The sequence below is a fragment of the Gopherus evgoodei genome, chromosome 15 (genome assembly GCF_007399415.2).
Source record: "Gopherus evgoodei ecotype Sinaloan lineage chromosome 15, rGopEvg1_v1.p, whole genome shotgun sequence".
NCBI classification, from domain to species: domain Eukaryota; kingdom Metazoa; phylum Chordata; order Testudines; family Testudinidae; genus Gopherus; species Gopherus evgoodei.
The window spans coordinates 22798018-22820339 of record NC_044336.1 but is presented as its reverse complement, the minus strand read 5'-3'; the positions used below and the strand labels follow the sequence as shown (position 1 = coordinate 22820339).

The following is a 22322-nucleotide window of genomic DNA, read 5'->3' as shown; positions in this document are numbered from 1 at the left end:
GTACCATTCAGAAAGCTCCTTTGACAATTTGGCCATTGACATTTTATCTTTTTGGTGAATTAAAATAAATCACATAAATATTTTACTGTCTTCAATAGCTTCTATATTTCTTTCTTCAACATTGTTTCACACCATTATATTTGTTTATGAACAAAAACAGTCAATTACTGAGCACTATCCACCATTTCCATTCAGTAAGACCACACAAAACACTGCTCGACATTGTCATAAGGCAGTCTCACCACAATTCAATAAGAATATAAGAACGGCCATACTGGGTCAGACCAATGGTCTATCCAGCCCACTATCCTATTTTCATAGTGGCCAGTTCCAGGTGTGTCAGAGGGAATGAACAGAACAGGTAATCATCAAGTGATCCATCCCCTGTCACCCATTCCTAGCTTCTGGCAAACAAAGACTAGGGACACTTCAGGGCATGGTTTTGCATTTCTGCCCTTCCTAATAACCAATGATAGACCTATCCTCCATGAATTTGTCTAGTTCTTTTCTGAACCCTGTTATAGTCTTGGCCTTCACAACAATACTTTGGATGAAGCTGAAGGTATCCTGAACGTGGACTGAGGCATCAGTGAATGAAGCTGAAAAAAGAACAGTTTGGTTATCTTAAACACATTTTCTCTGTCTGTATTTAACATACAAATGGAATGGTATTCAGCACATAGAAAATGAAAAAAATACATGACATTTTTATGGAATTCAATTAAATGTATTTTTAAATTTCCTGGAGTATTTCAGTGTTTTGTTTCCTTTTTAAGGAAATTTAAAAAAACAACAACACTTCATGATGAATATATTTTCAGGATTATTTTGCACAAACTTTTTCTTGAAAGAAATTAAATCATGAGCCCAATCTTTCTGGATCAATGAAACCATATCTTCAATAAGAATTAAAATACATTTCTCACATGGAGCAGAAGTAAAATTTATTAATTTAAGTAATCTTGGAGGAGCTAAAGGAGAGATTCAGATAAGAGAAAAATGTAGGACAGTGACTTTGAAATTTTAGGGCCTGTTTTATTGCCCTCATGGGTCTAGTTTGCAACATAAAAGTTGTCTTTTCAAAACAGACTCAGCCTTTTTATTTCAAAATTCCATTATCTGCTCTCTGTACAAGACTTTTAAAACAGAAGATGCCTTACAGCTCTGCTGCTTTTATACTGAAGATTTTGAAAGAAGCAAAACCAGCATTTCACAACAACAAAAACAATTGTTAAAAATACAGACTGCATGCAAAGTTGGAAGGTTTTCATTCTTTTCAACAAAATAAGCAATCAAATTTCTAGCACTACTGCTTTATTTCTCACCAATATTTGGTTCATATTACACCACTAATATGAATTTAAAAGTTAATGATTTGTGAATAAGATGTATATATCTGTATGGTATTTATCTCAATTATGTTTACGCTACATTGCATTTCAGTTACCAGTAAATATTTATAACATTTTTACTCTTTTCCCCTCATTTTACCAAATCAATTTCATACTGAAACAATACAGTAAACAAAAAATCTTGTCACTAAGAATCTCTCTATGTTGTACATGGATTATGCAGAACTGATCCCTTTAAGAAGTTGTAAAATGTTGATTCTTATAGTATCATACATTCATATAGCTCCTTTCATCCCAAACAATTCTGAAGCACAAATAATATTTTACAGAAATCTATTGATGGCCAGAAGTGGCATCTGCAACAAGATCACATCTTCCACTATTTCTATTGCTCTCCAATACAAGAGGAAAGGCTCAGAATGGAAACAATCTCTATTTCATAGAAGTGTTCACCAAGGTGCTTTACCACCAGTTGCCGCTTAAATCCATTGTCTCATGCTACAGCATCCTGTAATAAGAAACAACTGGATTTTCCCATTAAAGAGGCAAGTTGGCAAGGCAGAATGGATCAGGTCAATTCACGGGAGTGAGATACCATAAGCATTTTTATGACATTAGTAGGCCACTCCATGTACCTTTATTTCTCATCCCTTCCCACTCTACTGTTCATTATTCTCACTCGTGTGATATCTCTAAGCTCCTTTGGGCCAATACATTAATTCAGTTTGTTCTGTAAAATGACTATCACACTAAGTAGTATGCCAATAAATGATTGTTAATAGTAATTTTCAAGTGGGAAAAAGGCTTTTGTTGTCATCTGCTCATCAGTGACCACCATTAGAATGAGCCTGGCTCTGTTCTCATTGAAACTATTGCGAAATTCACATTAATAGGAGAATGACATGTCCCTAAAAGAATAGCCAGAGAGAGAAAGCTGAAAGAGTGGGAAAGCATAGACATTGTTCCATAAAAGTATATAAACTAACGCATTTTACTCTGAATCCTGGAAAAGCACTAATCAGCAATACAACTATAGATAGCTGTGTAACAATGACAATTCTGGCTTTCTTATAAAGATGAATCAACTGCTAACAGCCCCCTCTGACTTGCTAGCAAAGTCACTACATTGTGAAAGATTTTGATGTAGCACTATCAAGTGAAATATGTTTCTGGCATTATAAGATCAGAATATGCTATCCTACTGAGACAGAGTTTCAGAAAGGCTGGCATTGTGACCTTCTCACCTGCTGTTTCATTTCAGCATAGACTTTTTCTGAGTTCTGCTCCACCTGCCGCTTAAACTCCTCCAGGGCAGCATCTGCCTGCTGAGCCTGCAGCCTCTGTACCTCTGTCACCCGAGTCAGCTGCTCCTCCTTCTCCCTAGAAAGTCACAGAAAATTTTCAGAGTTCAAGTATCAAATAAAAGAACAAGTATGCTGGTGTAAAAGAAAGGCCTTTAACCCTATCAGTTTAAAATAGTATTCAGGTTTCAATTTTCTGTCTCAGCTTATGCCAAACTTTCCTCAGTAATACTTTGAAGAACAGAACAGTAACCTGGGTAAGAAGTCTAGAATTATTTTCACTTTCTCTTATTGGATTTAGCAAGCCTATATGGATATCATGAAACCAACACCACCTTCAAAGCCTTCAACTAAGATACAACAGCTTAAATGATACACCTTTATTGTGCCACATATAAACTTTTTCTTTAATCTTTCTTTCAATAACTAAAATGTATCTTCCACTGATATTTATAAGAAAAAAAAGGCTTTGCAGTAAGACTATATTGTTCCATTAACTGACCAAGATCATATCCCCTGTATCATCTCTGCCAAGGGGGAGAGAGAATTATTCAACTGCCTGGCATATATCAAAATGTTAAGTGTTGAAAACATGAAGCATATAGTACCTGCACAGTCAAATCTAGTGAAAACCCTTAATACTATGACATCCATTCAGCCTTTACAGAATTGACATGAGTTAAATTTCCAAGTCTTATTATTCCAAGGCACTGTATCTTAATATATCAACAAATCAACTACTATTTTTAGGAGTCTGTACACATATTTGCATTGTTGTTTTTAAAATATTTACAAATTATCAAGATGTAACAAAACTATCAAGATATACATATGTAAATACAGACATAAGCAAAAAAATCACAGGCATCTGCCACTGTACTGACATATCACTGTCCTAATTCATAAATAATTTTTAAACATTTTGATGCACACTTTTGAAAGGAAGAAAAATTAGCTAATAGAAAATGTTTAAGGATATTACATTTTAAATATCAAAGGCCAGATCATAAAAACACCTTTTAGTATAGAGAGGCACAGCATGGTGGCATAAATGGTAACAGAAAAATAGTTAAAACAAGGCCTGCATCTAATAGGCAGTTCAGGTTGACATTTTCATTTTATACGCAGGGGTAGCCCCTTATGGTGAATATCCCAGTTCTTGACTGAAATGATTGCCATCAAAATCAGATATGTTAGAGATGGAAAAGACCAACTAAGTTATCTATCCCATCACCTTGCCAGCACCGAGCTTGCAATATACCAACAAGCAATCTTTTAATAAAGGTCTGGGAGCTGCCAACTCTGATATGCTGGAAGTTGTTGCATTCCCATCCGCTTCTATTGCTTTCATAACACACTTTGACAAAGAAAGCATTTGAAATCTTCACAAGTTGGGGGACCAGGACAGGATTCTAACCTCAAAAAGATCAAATAACTCTTGTAGGTTATGGCTAAATACACACAGAAAACTAAATGGTCACGTAACAACAAAAATATATTTGAAAAAATACCCTATATTTCTGCTGACCTGTACTACTGTAGGACAACTCAGACATAAGGAGACTGGGAATTCTGTTTTATAGAGCATACCTATTTCCCCGCCCTCCAAGTAAAAAAGGAACTGGGCACAACAAAAAGACTTAAATGCTAATTTTAATTAGAGTACTTAGTTAGATTTTCTCACGTAATACTCTGGAAATATCCTGGTGAAAACAGTTATGCCATTTTTCTTTGTTAACCTCCTTAGCCTTTTCATGCTCTCGTCGTAATATTGTTAGCTGGTATATATAACCCTTAGGCAAACATTTTTTATGCTCAATGCCAAAACATTTCCATTTTCTAGTTTCCTTTTATGGACTGCGTAAAGATGCAATTCTCTACATGAATTTAATACACCACATTTCCAACCCACTTACATACCAGTAGCTTGTTCTTTTCACAAACAACCAGTACCAGCTGCTTTTTCTTTATACAAACATTGTTTTATTTCTGTAACAGTCCCTTATTTTAACCTATGAAATTAAATATTGCTTCTCAGTTACTTTTAAAACTATGTACATATTAAATTGGCTCACCCTCCTTGGCATTCCCTATGATCTTGTCTGAACAATTTAGGTCTTCCCACATTCTTTTACACTAGCACACTTTTCACATGTTTCATTAAATCCAAGAAGCCAAAGTTCTTTAGATTGTCATATACTTAATAGCATTTCCTTTGTTTTTGTCATGTTTCACACTTTAAATAGAAAAATAACATAACATTTTGCGATTCTATGGTAGCTTCCACCTAAGATTCTCAAAATGCTTTACAACCATTATTGAATTACTCTCAAAATATTGCTGTGAGGAAGGCAGGGAGCACCATTTTTCTGATAGGAAACCTGAGGCACGGCAAGTTTAGGCGACTCGTCCAGTGACGCAGCAAGTCAATGATTGAGCCAGGAACAGAACTCGGAACTCCTGACTCCTAGTTCTATGCTTGAACTGCTAAATCGTTCTCCCTTTCAAAAGATTATACACAGATAAGTGGCACAAAACCAACATATGGTTTTATCTCTAGATTCAGTGTGCAGAGGGAACTTCTAGGTTTTAATTTGTACCATACCATATGATAGTCAGGAGCTATGGATTCAAAGATATTTCATACAGTTTATAAATACAAAAACACAGGCAAATTTCTCAGAACTTATGTACTGAGTGTGGCTCAATTGCCAAGAATACTATTCCACTATCACGTGACACATGACAGTTGAGTCATGCATTGAGCCTGATACTTTACTTTCATATCTAGACTCAGTCATCCCCCTGAAATCCATGCAATGCATGGGGGGGGGGCATATGCATGTAGAAATTGGGGAAGGAGAAGACTCAAAGCAGAGATAAGAAGAACATGCATCATTCCCCCCGCTTCTTCCAGCCCCACTGGGATTCTACAGGAAAATTAATACAGCATAGGTTGAATTAATTTTCTGCTGGGTCCTTGTGAGTTGTAGAACCTCCTTAAAGTGAAGTAACAAAAGTGGAGAAACTGGAGAGATCCTAGCAAAATGCCACCGGTAAGGTGCTGCTTAGGAGAACTAATTTAGAGGAAACATGGTGAGGGGAACCTCAATGTCTTTCTAATCCTCCCCAAGGGCCTCTACTCTAGGTGACTGAATCCTGAGAGACAATTTACTCCTCCTGTCCATCTGAAGCCTTAGCATCAATTCCAGATAAGAAGTAAAAACAAACATACAGCTTATTCAAACATATCCCCACTGATAATTGACAAGAGACAATGGAACTCATAGTCTACCCAATAATGTGATGATAAAACTAAATTTAAAAGGAGGTGTCAGTCTTTATGCTATTAGAGAACTTCATAATTGGTTTTCATGAATCTACTTCCTTGAAGACTAGAGTTTCATACTGAAATATTATGAAATAAATGCAGTGAACTCTACTTAACCTTTAGAAATCTGATTTTATGTACCTTCCTTTCTTTCAAGGATTTAATCCCATGAACAGATACAACATGCTCATTATAATCAGGAATAAGACTTCATTTTTTTCAAGGGTGTGGGCGTCAGTACTGTCTACTTGTTATACATTTAAGATTGATATTGGAGCTTAGAAAACATGTACAACAATGGACTGTGGTTCACAAATGTAAGAGCAGCTTTATTTTTTTCCCCAGACTTTGAGCAGTGTGCTTTGCATGAAGCACTAAAATATTCACTTTGAAGATTATTTTTTCTGTTGTACTAGTTGTGGGGCCCAGTACAATACACTTACATCACTCAAATCCCCTAAAGCTGAGCCGGCATGAATAAAAAAAAAGGGTGAATTTACTCTTCGGCCCCAATTTATTTATAAAAAAAGCAGCAAATTCCTCTTGTGTCAGTGTATAAAGGGTAAGGCAACAGAACTAGAAGTCTTACACAAGCACAGATCATCGCAGTTAAAGTTGACTATGAAGTCTAGGATGGCAATTTGAGAAAGAAGCACTGTGAAGTGTATTTATAAATGGAGTAGAAAATGTTTTTATTTACTTTTCCTTAGTGCTTCAACATAATCATTTCCCTTGGCTTCTAGAATGTCTTCCTGGAGGTAATAATTAAATGCAGTAAGCTATTACAGTATTATAAATCAAATCAATAGAAAACAGTGGTGGTCCAGCGATTTACATGAGATAGAATAACCTCAAGAGGCTCTCTCAGATGTAGTAAGAACCAGTATTATTGTGAGTAAGGTTCCCAAGGGCCTTGGATGCCTACCACAATATGACACAATAAAAAAAGTTAAATAAAAAGACAACAGTGACAGAATGGTAACCTAGGGTAGGGAAGACAAGCCAATCTATAAACCACCCATTCCCAGAATAAAGAACCCACCAAACAAAAATCTTCCATTCATTATGACATTTCAGAATTCTCTCTCTCTCTCTCTCTCTCTCACCCCCCCACCATTCTTGGGTGATTAATTTTATTCTCCATCTCCACTGCCCAGCATACACACAATTTGTAGTTTATAGGGTTTTTCAGTAATATTGAAAATTTGTAGGTCATAACAGTCCTTAATGTTTTCTTGTTAAAATGATACCAGTCAGTCAGATTCATGACTATGTAAGTTCTTTGCCAAGTCCTCTTACATTTCTGGCAGCTGTGGAATCCCACTTATAGGGGCTGAGCAGCCTAATGCTTATAAAGGTTGGTGAAACCTATAAATGGAGATGAAGGAATCACTTTGACAAAGATGTATTCTTCAGAAGACTGTGTTTTCCTGAAGCCTAACAGCACAGACACAGAGAACAGTCTTAAATATCCAGTTCTTGAGCAAGGTGTATGTACCAAAATGCAGTGTGAAACATGCCACAGTAAGGCAAAATTTCTCTCCCTTTCCATGTTTTCTATGCCAAAAATAGTTGTGAAGACAGCATTAACACAGATGGCTTCATTTACAGGCCTGAGATTTGTCATGTGCCAGCCACTTCAATTCCCTTAAAAATAAAGAAAAAGAATTTTCAAAGTAACACATTAGCATAGTCTACCTTCTGCTAAGCATTCCTGCCATTTAAAATTGATGTATTTGGCTAACGTACGCATTTGGCAACTACTGAAATTACTGAGAGCTTTTTCTATGGAAGCTAGATAATGCCCATTATGTTAATTTTGGGATCGATTCTGACTTAGATTATGTGCCTGTTCAGGGGAATAAGAATGGATTAAGAACCCAACTTTTATACACAACCCAGTGTGGGCTACCATGACTTTAGGTTCATGGCACTAGGTGTAGGCAAGGCTCTTCACCCACTTACACCATCCCTGGAGCAGCTTAGTGAGGACTAAATGGAGATTTCCCACACACTGTCATTGGAGCAGATCCAGTGCAGGAGAGTAATAATTTACCAATGGTGTTGACCAGAAGAATATTATTACTCCCCAGGAGATAGGAAAATGCAGAGGATGGACTGTTAGTCAGAGGTATGACATCTAAGTCCCAGTGCCTTTAGGGCTGTTCCTGGGAAGGTGAGGGCTTAAGAACCATTCACTTGCTTAGGGCCACAATCTAGTCATTGGTTATTTATAGTCATACCAGCTACCAGTCAGCTACAATATGGATAATGACAGGAATATTTCATCATCATTAGTTTCTGAGAGTGGCATGCTGACAGCAAGCCATAACAGCTTCACAATCCCAGCATGGTTAAAAAAGGTAACAACATTGAAGAAAAGAAAACAATGTAATTTATAATACCCAGGGATCACTGCGGAGTTGCTCTGAAGCAAGAGAGATTTAGGTTACGTATTAAGAAAAACTTTCTAACTATAAGGACAGTTAAGTACTGGAACAGGCTTCCAATGGAGGTTGTGGAATTCCTGTCATTAGAGGTTTTAAAGAATAGATTAGACCAATGGTTCTCAACCTCTTTTTGTGTGCGGACTACCTGAAAATTGCTGAGGGTCTCGGTGGAGCACTTAATGATCTTTCCAAATGTTGTTTGTATGGTAGCTAACTATTGTAAAGCACTTTGGATAAAAGCACTATAAAAAAAAACTTATTAACTTTTTTTGTTCTACAAATAAAAGCACACAACTCATATTTTCATGTCAATAGTCTTACCTTTCTAATCTGATGGATGTGCCCTCTCAACCCCACCGAAGCAACCCCCAAGCTGGGGCTAGGAAGGAGGGGGATGGGTCTCTCCCTTTCTCCCCTGCCATGGTAGCCCCTGAGCTGGGGCTGGGAAGAAGGGTGGTATCTCCCCACAACAACAGTCACAGAGCTGAGGCTGGGAAGGGGGGGCCGTCTCTCCCCAGCAGCTGCAGCCCTGGAGCTGGGGAAAGTTGCAGCCCTGCACATCTCAAATTCCCCACATCCCTTCTTCGCACCACACTGCCCCCTTCCACCTACCCTCTATTCCCCTCAAGGCCACCACCTCACCTTACATGTGCGACTTCTCCAGGGTCAATGCGTCTAATTATAGCAGCCATGCCTGCACAGCTCCACTAATTAGGTAGGTGGCCCTTCATTCTCTCATATGCAGCTGCCTGGGCACACACTTTAAAGGGAACTATCCGCACACCACCTGAATGGAGCTTGCAGACCACTAGTGGTCAATGGACCACAGTTTGTGAATCTCTGGATGGTCTAGGTATACTTGGCTATGAGTCAGCATAAAGGGCTGGATTAGATGACCTCTCAAGACCGCTTCCAGACTTATGAATTTGTTATTCTTTTCAATGCAATTTCCTCATGATTTAAAATGTCTTTCGTACCAAAAGAATAAAGAGAATTTCAGATGGGTAGTAAATATTCAATAGTTTATTCATTAAAAGTATATAAAAAGACTGTATTTAATATACATTTGGTTTCTAGCACATCTCAAATACTTTTGGAAACTTAATGCCTTTTTGTTTCAATTTCCTTGTTTTTCCCCTACATGTATTAAAAGATAATGCAGCTAAAACAGCTCTGGGATATTACTTCCATAAAACTTACTGTTTCCAGTTTGAGTTTTCTTATGCCAGTATCAACAATACAGAAAGATCTTCTCTATAACTCCCACCCTCTTGTCCTGTGCAATGTGGTCTAAAATGGTGGGTGGAGGGGAGGGACACTGCCTAAAACCTATTGTTTAACTGCTGTGTCACACACTTCAGTGCCATCCAGGTACAGCAACACAGCTCAGCTAGACTAGGAGAGGAAAAATTGCTTTGAGTTCAAATGCAGCACTCCTTTCAAAGCAAAAGGAACTTCTCAGTTAAAGTTCCCATGCGGTTTCATAACCACCTTAACTCTGCCTAGGCCCTCACTAAGGTTTGGTCTACAAGAGGGGGGGGAGGAAGGGGATCGACCTAAGATACGCAAGTTCAGCTACGAGAACAGCGTACCTGAAGTTGATGTATCTTGGTTCGACTTACCTCGCATCCAAATGGCACGGGGTCAAATGCCGCGGCTCCCCCCTCAACTTTGCTTCCGCCTCTTGCCAAGCTGGAGTTCAGCAGTCGACGGGAGAGCGATCAGGGATCGATTTATTGCGTCCATACTACACGCGATAAATTGATCCCCAATAGATCGATCGCTACCCCCGATCCAGTGGCTAGTATAGATGTACCCTAAGCTGTAACAGCATTGGGCAAATACAAATTTGGCTTTTGTGGCAGATAGTTAGGAGCCTTCTTTAGAAGAGTTCTCTTTGTTATGTAATAAGCATTATGTAAACAATGTGTGCTTAATTGGGTACTCAACGGAAGCACCCAGTATGTAATAAGTCTTCTCATGCAGCTACCCATTTTAGGTTCAACCATATATTAGGCTCTGTTCATTCCTTCTGAAGCACCTGGCATTGGCCACTGTCGGAAGACAGGATACTGGGCTAGATGTACCTTTGGTCTGACTCAGTATGGCTGTTCTTATGTAGGTGGCTGTGAGCCACAGAACTAGGAGGGAATTCTCCAGTTTCCCTTACTACTCTACCTTTGGGCAACCAAGCAGACAGAAAAAAACACCCAAAACTATTTTTGAAGAGTATATCAGGTGTGAGATGAATACCATAAACACAGAACAATATGGTTAGTTGCACAGAGAACAATTTGGCTATGCTGAAAGGAGGTAGATTTACAACTATCTAATGAGATAATGAAAAAACAGACTGCAAGCACGGTGCAAACATTGACTGCCCCAGTTGTTAAAATCCATTCATAAAAGTTAAGTACATTTGTAAGGAGAAGTAGATTTAAAAAATGAATCCTATTTCTCTCTCTCACCTAAAACACTCAACCCATATTTGAAGTCTACTTCTGCTAAACCTGTGGTGGCAAAACACATGCCATTTATACATATATCTTCCTATCTCTTCCTATGACATACATTCGAAGAACACGGGTGCATTAATTTTTATGAATGATATATTTATATAATCTGTGGGTTTGATGTTTAATGGTTTGCTTGTTAAGTATGAAGTCAATTAACTTGGTTCCTGCAAACAAAACTAATGACTCTACACAACTCTAATTGCTTTGTGCTCAAATGGACAATACAGGAAATCCAAGGTTGGAAAATTATCTCTGATCCCCTCTGGAGAAACTCACAAACAAGTATGGATCAGGTTCTGAGAACTCTGAAATGGTTAAAAGACAGCCTGTGAATTCAGAGAGAGGGTCTGCAGAGATGCAGGCTGAACCTCAGACTCAGCAGAGGTGACTGGGATAAGTGGAACCTGCCTAAATGGTAGGATGAGCAGATGTCCCAATTTTATAGGGACAGTCGCAATTTGAGTCTTTCTCGTATATAGGGTCCTATTACCCCCCACCTCCATCCCAATTTTTCACATTTGCTGGGCAAGGAAAGGATAAGGTTAAGAGGCATATAGATTCTTTTTACTTTTAACCTTTTTCTTTCTACTTGTGATGTTCCTATAGATGGATAAATCATAATTTATTTTGAACAAGCTGTTTTCTGTCATTGCTTTTACCAGCTTGGGTCACAGGTCCTGGAGAGGATCCTATCGCAAGGGCCAAAACCAGTTGGACCTGCTGTAAGTAAATACAGGTGGTAAACAGGAGGTTCTGTAGCCTGTTGATGCAGTATAACACTGAGATGAACCATTGGACTCCACTCAAAGAGGTGCAGAAGTAGGGCTCTAACCTGAAAAAAGTGCCCCTGGAGAGACTCTCTCTATCCTTATTCTACAGCTAATTAGCATATAACAATTTAATCGGATGTATGAGGGAGACTGCGCAAATGAGTGGATTATTTTGCCAACTGCCACCCTCACAAATCAACAGAAATCTCCCAGCACAATCTCTCAGACACAAATAATCACAAAACTATCAGCAGCATACACAATTACCCCAAACACATATGCCCCTGACCATAATACACATCCCTTATTCACCTCCTACACAGATCTACACAACTCTTCCTGTACAAAACAACCCACACACAAATCAACACCACCACCCACACAACGCCACACCCAACACTCACTATAAACTCCCAAAGCACTCTGAAGCCTAGAATGTTGAGTTAGTGAGAAGCAACAGAAACCGCTACAAGCATGACTGACAGCTCTTTTTGCTTAGAATATCATCAGGTTCATTCGTCACTGGGTTTCACAGTCTGTTACCATCCAATTTTTAAGTTCTCAGTCATTTTTTAAAAACACTTGACTTTACACCAGTGTGACAGCACAGATTTCCAGCTACTAGTATTTATATAATTATATATCATGTCAATGAATGTAGGGTCAACGTTAAAGTGACTGTGGCTCTCTGTGGCAGAATAGTGATAACTGAATTTTTAAGTCAGAATTTCCTGAATTTTTTCTTTAATCACGTAAATTCTCAAGGACTGAGTACAATCATTTAAAAACATCCAAAAACTGCCCAACTCTTCTGTGAAATAGATACTATTATGCCCATTTTACAGATAGGGAAAAGGAAAAAGCACAGAGGTTAGGTAACTTGCCCAATATCACACAGACAACAACTAGCTAAAAAAACCTGAAATATCCCGACTTCCAGTCAGTCTCTCATTCTCTCTCTCTTTTAAAAACTGGATAATACGTTCTTGACAATGGACAAAACCATTTTGAGCCCCACTGTCAGGTATCAGGGTATGCATAATTGCGGATTTATGGAGGGCAAAACTGTGGAAAGAGCTTTAAAATTTAATTGCATCCATTTTCTTCTGTTTGTAAAAACAAAGATATTTAAGTTTTGCATAAGATTACAAAGAAATCAACAACTAAAATAATAAAATGAGCAATTAAAACACCAGAATATCCTATTCTCAAGAACTTATTCCTTAACATTGTAAGTTTCTGTTGCAGCAAAGAAGGCCATCCAGTAGAACTCAAGTCTCCTTTGCTAGTCTGAATAGGCTATGCAGGCATTTAGTATGGAGATTTACACTTAATTACAAACTTACAAATACAGCCACTAAAGTCTTAAAGCATACCTGAATTCCCAGAACATCACTTATGATCTCAGACAGCAAACAAATTGTACATGATAATGGTTCTCCTAAATAAATACTCTCCACAGTGTCATTCTCAAATTTAATCTGTACTTTCTTCAAAAGGCAGATGCTAAAAGCCTTACTGTGTGACGTTATCAGCTCTGCTATTTATGTCATAAAATATTGAAACATATAAAATTACCACATACAAGTCCACCCACGGCTTACTACATACTTGCTCCCTAGACGGACAAGTATTCTATGCCGTCTAGCTAGTAACCCCAATGTCCTGTTCAAATTCTAACTTGAGTAGTTAGACTCAAGTACAGTATTAGTTTGAAGCTCTATTCTTGCTCACCTTCTGTCCTAAACTTCATTGCTGTACAATGCTTTCATATTCCCTGGAGAATATAGTTCCATGTACATAGTGAAAATTTTAAAGTGTTTTGGGATCTTTTAAAACGAAAAGCACTATTGAATGCAAGATATTGTAGGCAGGTTGATATTTTTATTGTTAAAATATTAGCTTCCATCCTGAGTCACTTTTTTAAACCAGTTCATCGTTTTACTGTATATTTTCTAGTTTATTTAAAGGGTGCTGGTTTTTGGAATGAGTGACAATATGCATGTATTTGTGGTCACGAACATTTCCAGGCATATTTCCTAAGGTGTTGAATCTAGTTTAAACTAGTTAAATACGAAAGTGGGTAACGAAAATAGACTTTAAATATCTTCTATAGCTTGAATGGGATCCATTCTTTATTGTCTATCCAATGCTACAGTACCATTGGTTCAGACCTGTTGAACAGTCACCTTGTTCCACCTCCTGGGTAAGAAATGGCTACTAACCTTTGTTCTTTGATATGCGTTGCACATGTTCATTCCACTATAGCTGTGTGCACATCCAATGCACAGATGTCAGAGATTTTTTCCCCAGTGGTACCCTTCGGGACAGTGCAAGAGCCCCCTGCTGCCTCTCACCACTGGGCACAGGGGTAAAGAGAGGAGCCCAATCCCCTCAGTTCCTTCTTATTGGATAGCCTCCAGTAGAAAGGGGAAGGAAGGTGGGTCATGGAATGGACATGTGTAACACAAATTAGGAAAAATAGTTACAGAAAGGTTAGTAACCTGAGTGATTGCCCAGATCCATTCCACTGTAGGTGACTCACAAGCAGTTCATTCTGGAGAAGAGCTCAGAGTCTACCTGAACAGGGACTGGAGGACCACACATCTAAATCTGGCATCGTCTCTAGATTCAGGGGAGAAGGCCTAGTGTGAGGCAAAAGCAGGGACTGTTGACCAAGTGCCGCCTGGCAAATGTCTGAGATGGGCACACGAGTGTGAACAGCTGCAAAAATTTCACGAGACCTGGGTTGCACGGGCTAATACCCTGCCCAGGGGAGTCATGTTAGCCAAGTGGGAGTATGAACAAATACAAACTGAAATCCAAGAATAGATGCTTTGGGAGGACACCAGATTGCCCTTCATTCTCTCTGCAATCGCGATGAACAACTGCAATGTTGACTTAAATGTCCAATCCAGGTAAAAAGCCAAGGCTCTTCTAATGACCAGCACATGGATCTTCTCCTTGTCTTTATGTTTATGAGGCTTTGGAAAGAAAGTTGGTAAGTAAATTGCTTGATTAATGTGTGTTGCACTCTGCACCTCAAAGTAGCATCCGGGAACCCCCATATTCACCCTGTCATACAATTATGATATATTTCATACAAGGCATGCCGTGCAAGATATACAAAAAGTCATGATCTGCTGAAACTCATTGTTTGTCAAAATATGTATATTGCTAGTGAATATGAAGTTGAGATTTTGTTGTATGGTTACTACTGAAATATGTTGTAAGTTTGACAGCCTCCACTGAGAGTTCTTCAGTGACAACAAAAGGAGGTAACCCACTTCCAGAGGATGTTAAACAATCATTAATCAGCAGGGAAGTTGTAATCAAGGGATTTACAAGGCTGTAAAAGGGCTGCGCACGCATCACACAATGGGAGATTGCTCAACTCTCTGACTCAGCGAAGTTTACCAGGACATGTCTGGGCTAGTGTTTTCCAGGCACATGGACTGAGGATATAAAATAGGGGACAGTGCTTCTTCCTTGGTGCTGGTGAATGGGAATGGTGCCAAGAGACCTGTGCTGACAGAGAAGCACTCCACACCAATGCCATGTTAAACCAACGTGGCTCCGACGCTGGTCTGAATGTGGCTTCCATCAACATGACCCTTAGCCTAGCCTCTCTGTCCTTTTTCGTACAAGACTTGAACTGGCGACATGACTGCTCTCGTACATGAGCCTTCCCCAGACACTTCAGATCTCAGGGGCTTGCTGCAGGGTTTGAAGCCCGGAGACTGGGGCACACTAGGCACCAGAATTGGAGGATGACCCTCTAAACATGTGTAAGGGTCCAACTATTTACACAACTACTAAAAGAAATAAACTGAAGACAATAAATTTTGGAAAGAAAAGAGGGAATAATAAGAACCACTGCTAATTGTCTTGCGAAAGCAAAAGAAACTGTTCCAGAGATCATCATGGGCAGTAAGAAGGAACTGAAGAGGTACGGGGCAAGATGACTGGCACATAAGCGCGTGGCACAAGACGGTGCGAGAGCCATACCACTGAGGGAAAAATCTCCAGCAACTGTGCACGCAGCACATGCACACCTAACGTGGAATGGACATGAGCAAACAGTCGAAGAACAGAAACAAACTGAAGGGTGTATCCCAGTTCCACTGTGCTTAAGACCCCCTGATCTGAGGTAATCTGAGACCAAGCACTTAGGAAGTGGGATAAATGATTGGCAAACAACATGAGAGGACAGGATGGCACTCTGGGGACTGGTAGTGCATCCTTGACTAACACGTAAAAATACTTGTTTAGAAAAGTGAGCTTGCCTACCTGATTTGGCAGGTACAGAAGAGGAGGGAGGTGGCAGTTGCCTCTCATAACCTGTGCTTTTCTTCTGGATAGGTTTTGGGAACGAGGCATAAACAATAGGTATCACTGAGACTGCTGTAGCGAATACGGTTTAATTTATGTTACTGGATGTCCAGTGACTTAAGTGTCGCCCTTGAATCGTTGAGGCTATGCTGCCTGTCATCTGTCTTTTCTGAAAAGAACCATGGACCCTCCAATGGGAGGTCTTGGATGGTCTCTTGGATCTCTGGAGGGAGACTGACAACTGCAGCCAAGAACACCACTGCATAGTAATAGCAGATGCCACAGCACTAGCTGCAGTCAGTCACATCTAAACTGGCCTGGAGAGCCATTCCAGCCACTAACTTGCCTTCAACCACCACTGCCCTGAATTTTAGCTTCACCTCATCCAGTAACCTGTCCTTGAAATTTTAAGACATTATCCCACCAGGCGAAGTCATCATGACACGAAGAATCTGCTGGCTCGCAATCCTAAGTTGTTCACCTCCTGTGGAATGAAGCTTTCTTGCAATTATGTCCAACATCTTAAACTCTGTTCCTTTTGTCATCAATGCATGGTGTCTGTCTGTCTGTCTCTCTCTCTCTCTCTGTAGTGGAGACTACCAGGGAGCCTGGAGAGGGATAGTTATACAAATGATCAAATCAAGAGGGGACGTAGTACCTCCTTTCTGTCCTCTTTGCAATGGGAGAAAAGATGATGGGATCCACCATAGTTCCTTGACATTCTCCATAACAGCCTTGTATATTGGAAGAGCTACTCTAGAGGGTCCCATCAAGGCTAAGATGCTCACCAGTTTGTGTGACTTCTCAAGGTCCTCCTCCACTTGAATATGAAGAGCTGCAACCATCTTCTTCAACAATTGCTGATGAGCCTTGTAATCAGCATCTCATCAGGAGAGGAAGAACAGGAAGCCAAAGGTTGGTGAAGTGGAGCCTCCACTAATTCCTTCAAGGCCACCCAGCTCTGAAGGTGGTCGCACAGAAGTAAGTGTGGCATGGCATGGTATTGCCATGCTTCTGTGCTGCTGCTGGTGGGGCGCCGCCTTTAGAGCTGGGTGCCCGGCCACCAGCCACTGCTCTCCGGACACTCAGCTTTGAAGGTACTGCAGACGTAAGGCCATGCCACAGCCCCCCTAAAATAACCTTGTGACCCCGCCCTGCAACTCCCTTTTGGGTCAGAACCCCCAATTTGAGAAATGCTGGTCTCCCCCATGAAATCTGTACAGTATAGGGTAAAAACACATAAAAGACCAGACTCCACTGTGGGAAACCAGATTTCACAGTTCATGGCACATTTTTTCATGTTCGTGAACTTAGTAGGGCCCTGCTTATGTTGCTAACTGATGTTTCCTGTATTACCAAGAATTAGATCTGAATAAATTGCTCCCTTACATCAGCAGAAGCATGACACATATTCCAGATAGACATCTTAAAGAGTCATTCATCAGTATCTTAAAGACATATCTACAGCCCTAGTTGTCTTGTAGTTTTATTCTGTATTGAATACAGGTTTCCTTGCACTTCCTATGTAACCCAAATGTTCTATTTGCTAAGTTAAATAATGAAATCTGGTTTTCATCATTTATATACTGGAGATTCAACAAAGGGAAATCACTATCTGTCTTACTTTTTTCACCTACACTAATATCCTCTGGTACTTGATGAAATGGTGTGTGATTGATTCCCTCCTTCCCGTGTCAGTACTGAACCAATGTCCGACCAAAGTTTTACAAGGTCTCTACCTAAAAGCCGCCAACCCCTTCCCCCATCATGCTGAGTTATACATAGAATTCTGTACTGCTTTGTTTGCTTGGGCAATATTAAATGGCTACATTTCACCCAAGAAGTGTCTGTGTTTTAAAGATGGATGCAATGTTTTGATAAATTAGGTATGTGTTTAAGTACTTTGCTAAATCAGGGTGATAATACCCAAAGGAGAGATTAAAAGGACCCAACACTTGGAATGCCAAAGGAAAGATTTACACCATTTCTGTGGCTCAGAGTCTGAGACTGTTCCCATTAAAGCTATTGGCAAAACTCCCAGTGACTTCAGTGGAAGAAGAATCAGGCCATAGTTTTGTTTTACTCTTTACAATCAGTAAAGCTGGAAACGCCCACTTGGAAGAACACATGATCAGAGTCAAACATGAAGATGCAACAGAGATCATAAAGCACAGAATGCTGAGTAGCTGTAAAATCCCAAATTTAAAATTTACCCTGCTCAACAATTTTGATATTATCCAAAAGAAAAGCATAGACATTCATGGTAGAGGATAGTCCACAATCTGCTGTAAATATTTTCTTGTCTATAACAACACATGCACAAAATAACCACTAGAAGGTTCACATATATCACCATCTACCACAGTTAGCTGAGATTTTATAGCATTTTTCTAAACACAAAATAGAAAATGATGCCCCAATCCTGCAATCTGATCTGCATGGGAAGACCCTTTTGCCCACATGGAATCCTATTAATATTAATAGGGATCCATGTCAGTGCAGGAGTTCCCCAACACGTATCCAATTGCAAGATCAAGGACCAACTAGTATTTCCGATTGTAGGGGTGGATTAACTGTTGGAAAATAAAGATCTCTTGATGGTAACTTTATAGACCGCCTTCTCTTTAATTCAACCTTTAGAAATATAGACTTTTCAGTTGCATAAAATAATAAATACTAAAGATATCATATGCCTTTAGAATTCAAGGGGTTAACATTCTGTAGTGTTTATTGTAAAAAAATAATTCTTCATTTTTATGAAGAATTCTCTGAAACACAAAAAATAATTTTACTTTTCATGTTTTATTACATTTGATAAACTGTGATAATGAAATAATAGCTTTTTATATAAATTATACATTAGGTTTACAAAGCTTGCATCTTATATGTGGTCAAATATCTTATTTTAGAAGCAGTTATTACCAGCAAACAATGAGGAAACTATGGCTATCTTTTACAATGACAAAGCTCAAACATGTGGAATGTATGCAGAACCACTTCTTTTTGGTGTGGAGAGGAAGAAAGACAGTGTGAAGTCATTCAAGAGGAATGATAACTAAACCAAAGCCAGATCAAAGGAATGAAGAAGAAAGGCTGAAATGTGAAGCTGAAATATTTATTGACTTCAAAACATCATCCCTGTCCTGTCCCTGGGCACTTTAATATTTTGAAGCTGTTAGAAAGCATTCTAACTTGTATTTATCACTTAAGAGAAATAGAATAAAAATGTGAAATAGACAATCTTATTTTTTATTCTGATTTTAAGTATATATGGGCTTGTCTAGCTGAGAAAAGCATGAATCTCACGTATAAAATGTTTACAGTTTGCATAATTTGGGATGTTAACATCAAAAAGCTAGTCTGCATTCTTTTAAATATGCTGTGACGAATGATATTTAGAATACAATTATTTTAAATGTTTTTTCATAAACCGCATGTACTTATGTTTTACATAAATCATGGGGTGATATTAACTAAACGATTACATAAAGCCATTAATGTATTTAGAATAAATATTTCACATGTGTAGAAATGCAGTTACGAGAAAGAACAGAAATATAATTTAGTTATGTTAAGTAGAAATGCCTTGTAGATTAATTAAGGAGACCATGATTAAATATAATTACTATTATTATTGTTTATTTGTATTACCATAGTACCTAGAAGCCATAGTCATGGTCCAAGGGGCAGTTATTGTGCAGGAGAGCTATACAAACACAGAATATAAACACAGTCCCTGCCCCAAAGAGTTTACAATCTAAGTATAAGAAAAAGAACAGCAGATAGACACCAACAGACAGAGGAGTAAAAGGTAACAATGAGTAAATATTAGTCAGTATGATAAGCAGTGGTCTCAGGACTAGGGATGTAAATACTGTTTTAAAAGTTAACTGTTCAAATGATAAAAAAAATATGTCATTTAAACAGTTAACCAATTAAGTGGCTGGGACTGATCCCACCAAGAAGCACTGCTCTGGCATGGTGGCACAGCTAGACCGGCTGCAGCGGGGCAGGGCAGCTGGGCCTGCACCAGCAACTGCGGGGCCGCAGGGGTTGGTGGGCTGGCCAGCGCAGGGCTGCAGGGGCCAGCCTGGAGTTAATGGTTATGGTGGGTTAACCGGTAAGATTATTACATACTGGTTAACTTTTTACATCCCTACTCAGCACACCAGCAGCCTAAGTGTTGTCAAGATTTTTGTAGGCATCACAGCAAAGGAGAGTTTTAATAACTCTTTTGAGGAGGAGTAATGAGGAAGCTGTGCAGATATTTACATGGAGCTACTCCCAAGTGCGAGGGTCAGCATGGAAAAAAGCACAAAGGTGATTGATAATTTAACAAGTAAGCAAGAGAGGCTGGCATCATGGGCTGATTGAAGGTGGGAATCAACATCTCAATAGTGAATGAGAGAAAAAAAGGAGAGCGAGGATAGACTATGAAGACCTTGAAAGTGAGCGCAAGAAGCTTATGATTGAGAAACAGAGAAAAGGGAGCCAATAAATGGTCAAAGCCACAGGTTAGGAAAATGATCTTTGCGGCAGCACTCTGCATAGATATGAACAAGGCAAAATTACATTTGTCAAGTCCAGACGCACAGTGGTTGCAGTAATTGAGACACAAGATGATGAGAGCCTGGATGAGAGCATTAGCTATGTGGATGGATAGGAAATGCAATATATCTCAGATGTTATGCCAAAAAAATCTGCAAGATTTAATCATAGGCTGAATGTGAAGACTTAGAGAGAGGTCCAAGTTGAAGCTGATGCCCAGGTTACAGGTTGAGTGACAGGCAGGATGGCAGTGTTGTCCATAGTGATCAAGAAAGGAGATTGCAGGGAGAGCTGAGTTGGGGGTGGGGGTGGCGGCAAGATTAAGAGCTCTATCCCCATATTGAGCTAGATCTGACAGCTGGACGTTCACAACAAGATGTCAGAGAGTTAGGCTGTGTTTTTAGTTTGGACAGGAGCAGAGAGGGAGATCTGAGAGTCACAGGCATTTGAGACGGTAGTTAAATTTGTATTGGCGGATGAGATAAGGTGTAGACAGAGAAAAGAAGGGCACCAATGACACTGTCTTAAATCACTGGAATAAATCCTTAACCAGTTGGATTGTTCCTGGCAATCCAAGAACTGGTTCCTTTTCATTTTTCGCCTTTATAGCCTCGATTCAGCAAGTTATTTAAGCACATGCCTAAGCTCAAGTAAATGAGTAGCCTCACTGACGTCAACAGACTACTTCCATGCCACTTTTACAGCTCAACACAATTTATATCATCCCAAATTCCAGTCATGTAATGGTATAAAGTACATAATTTGTGCACTTGTAAATGGCGTAGTGTTAGAAACTTTAACAGGACAGTGTATTTGGGAAAATTATATTAATTTTGTTTAATATATCATAAAAAGTGAATCCTTTTGAATTCCCCAGACACTGCCACATTTGTTCATGGTGAGTTTTCACATGGTTAACTCAATGGGACAGATCCTTAGCTGGTATAAAATTATCCTACCTCCATTCATATCAATGGAGCTAGGACAATTTACACCAGCTGAGAATCTGTCTCAGCGGGAGTAAGAACTGCAGAATCTGGCTAAATATTTTCAGTTTGTTACTTTTCTGTTGCAAAATGTCTTGCAAAATATCTTACTCCTAGTGAATTATTTGACCAAGAGGTGGGAAGAAGAAATTGGAAGAAGTCCAAAAACTAGAAATATAGTAAATTAAGGAAACTGGATACTTACATTAGACTGGTTTTCATTGCTATCTGAATATTATAAGAAGACACATTCAGACTGCACACATTATAAAGCAATATTTTAATTTCAGTCTTCAAGTGACATACAAGCTTCAAGCTTCATATGCTTCACTCTTGTAGTCACTACTGTCATTACACAAGTTTGAGGTGCCACACTTTGTAATCATGCTGTTGTGTTATGTAGGGACAAAAGATGAAAAATGCACAGATCTTCTGAAAAAAGTATCACACTAGAGTTTTCCTTTAAATACAAACTTCACTGGTACTAACATGCCTCTGGAGGATATGGGAGAGTAAATGACAGGCTACAAATAGTTAATAGGACTTTTTTTTTCTTTTAAACTAAGACTGTTAAATAAGGTTACCACATATTTTCTGTCCTCTGCTCATACTTTACATTGTGCCCCCTAGAGTGAGGGTTATGTCAGCATGTTCACTATAGCTAAAGGAATGTTTACAATATGCTGGAAACTTTGACTGATTCTGTGCTAAATGGTTTCAGATGCTCTGGTAGAGC

General features: G+C 39.1%; 1 protein-coding gene across 2 annotated transcripts in view; it reads right to left on the bottom strand.

Moving 5' to 3' along the window:
* CEP112 (centrosomal protein 112) overlaps window positions 1–22322 on the bottom strand; it is a 278377-nt gene that overhangs the window by 148450 nt on the left and 107605 nt on the right. For both annotated transcript variants that reach the window (XM_030534468.1, XM_030534469.1), the window contains exon 18: window positions 2597–2732. In XM_030534468.1, the coding sequence (XP_030390328.1) occupies window positions 2597–2732 (136 nt within the window). The remainder of the gene's footprint in view (window positions 1–2596; window positions 2733–22322) is intronic.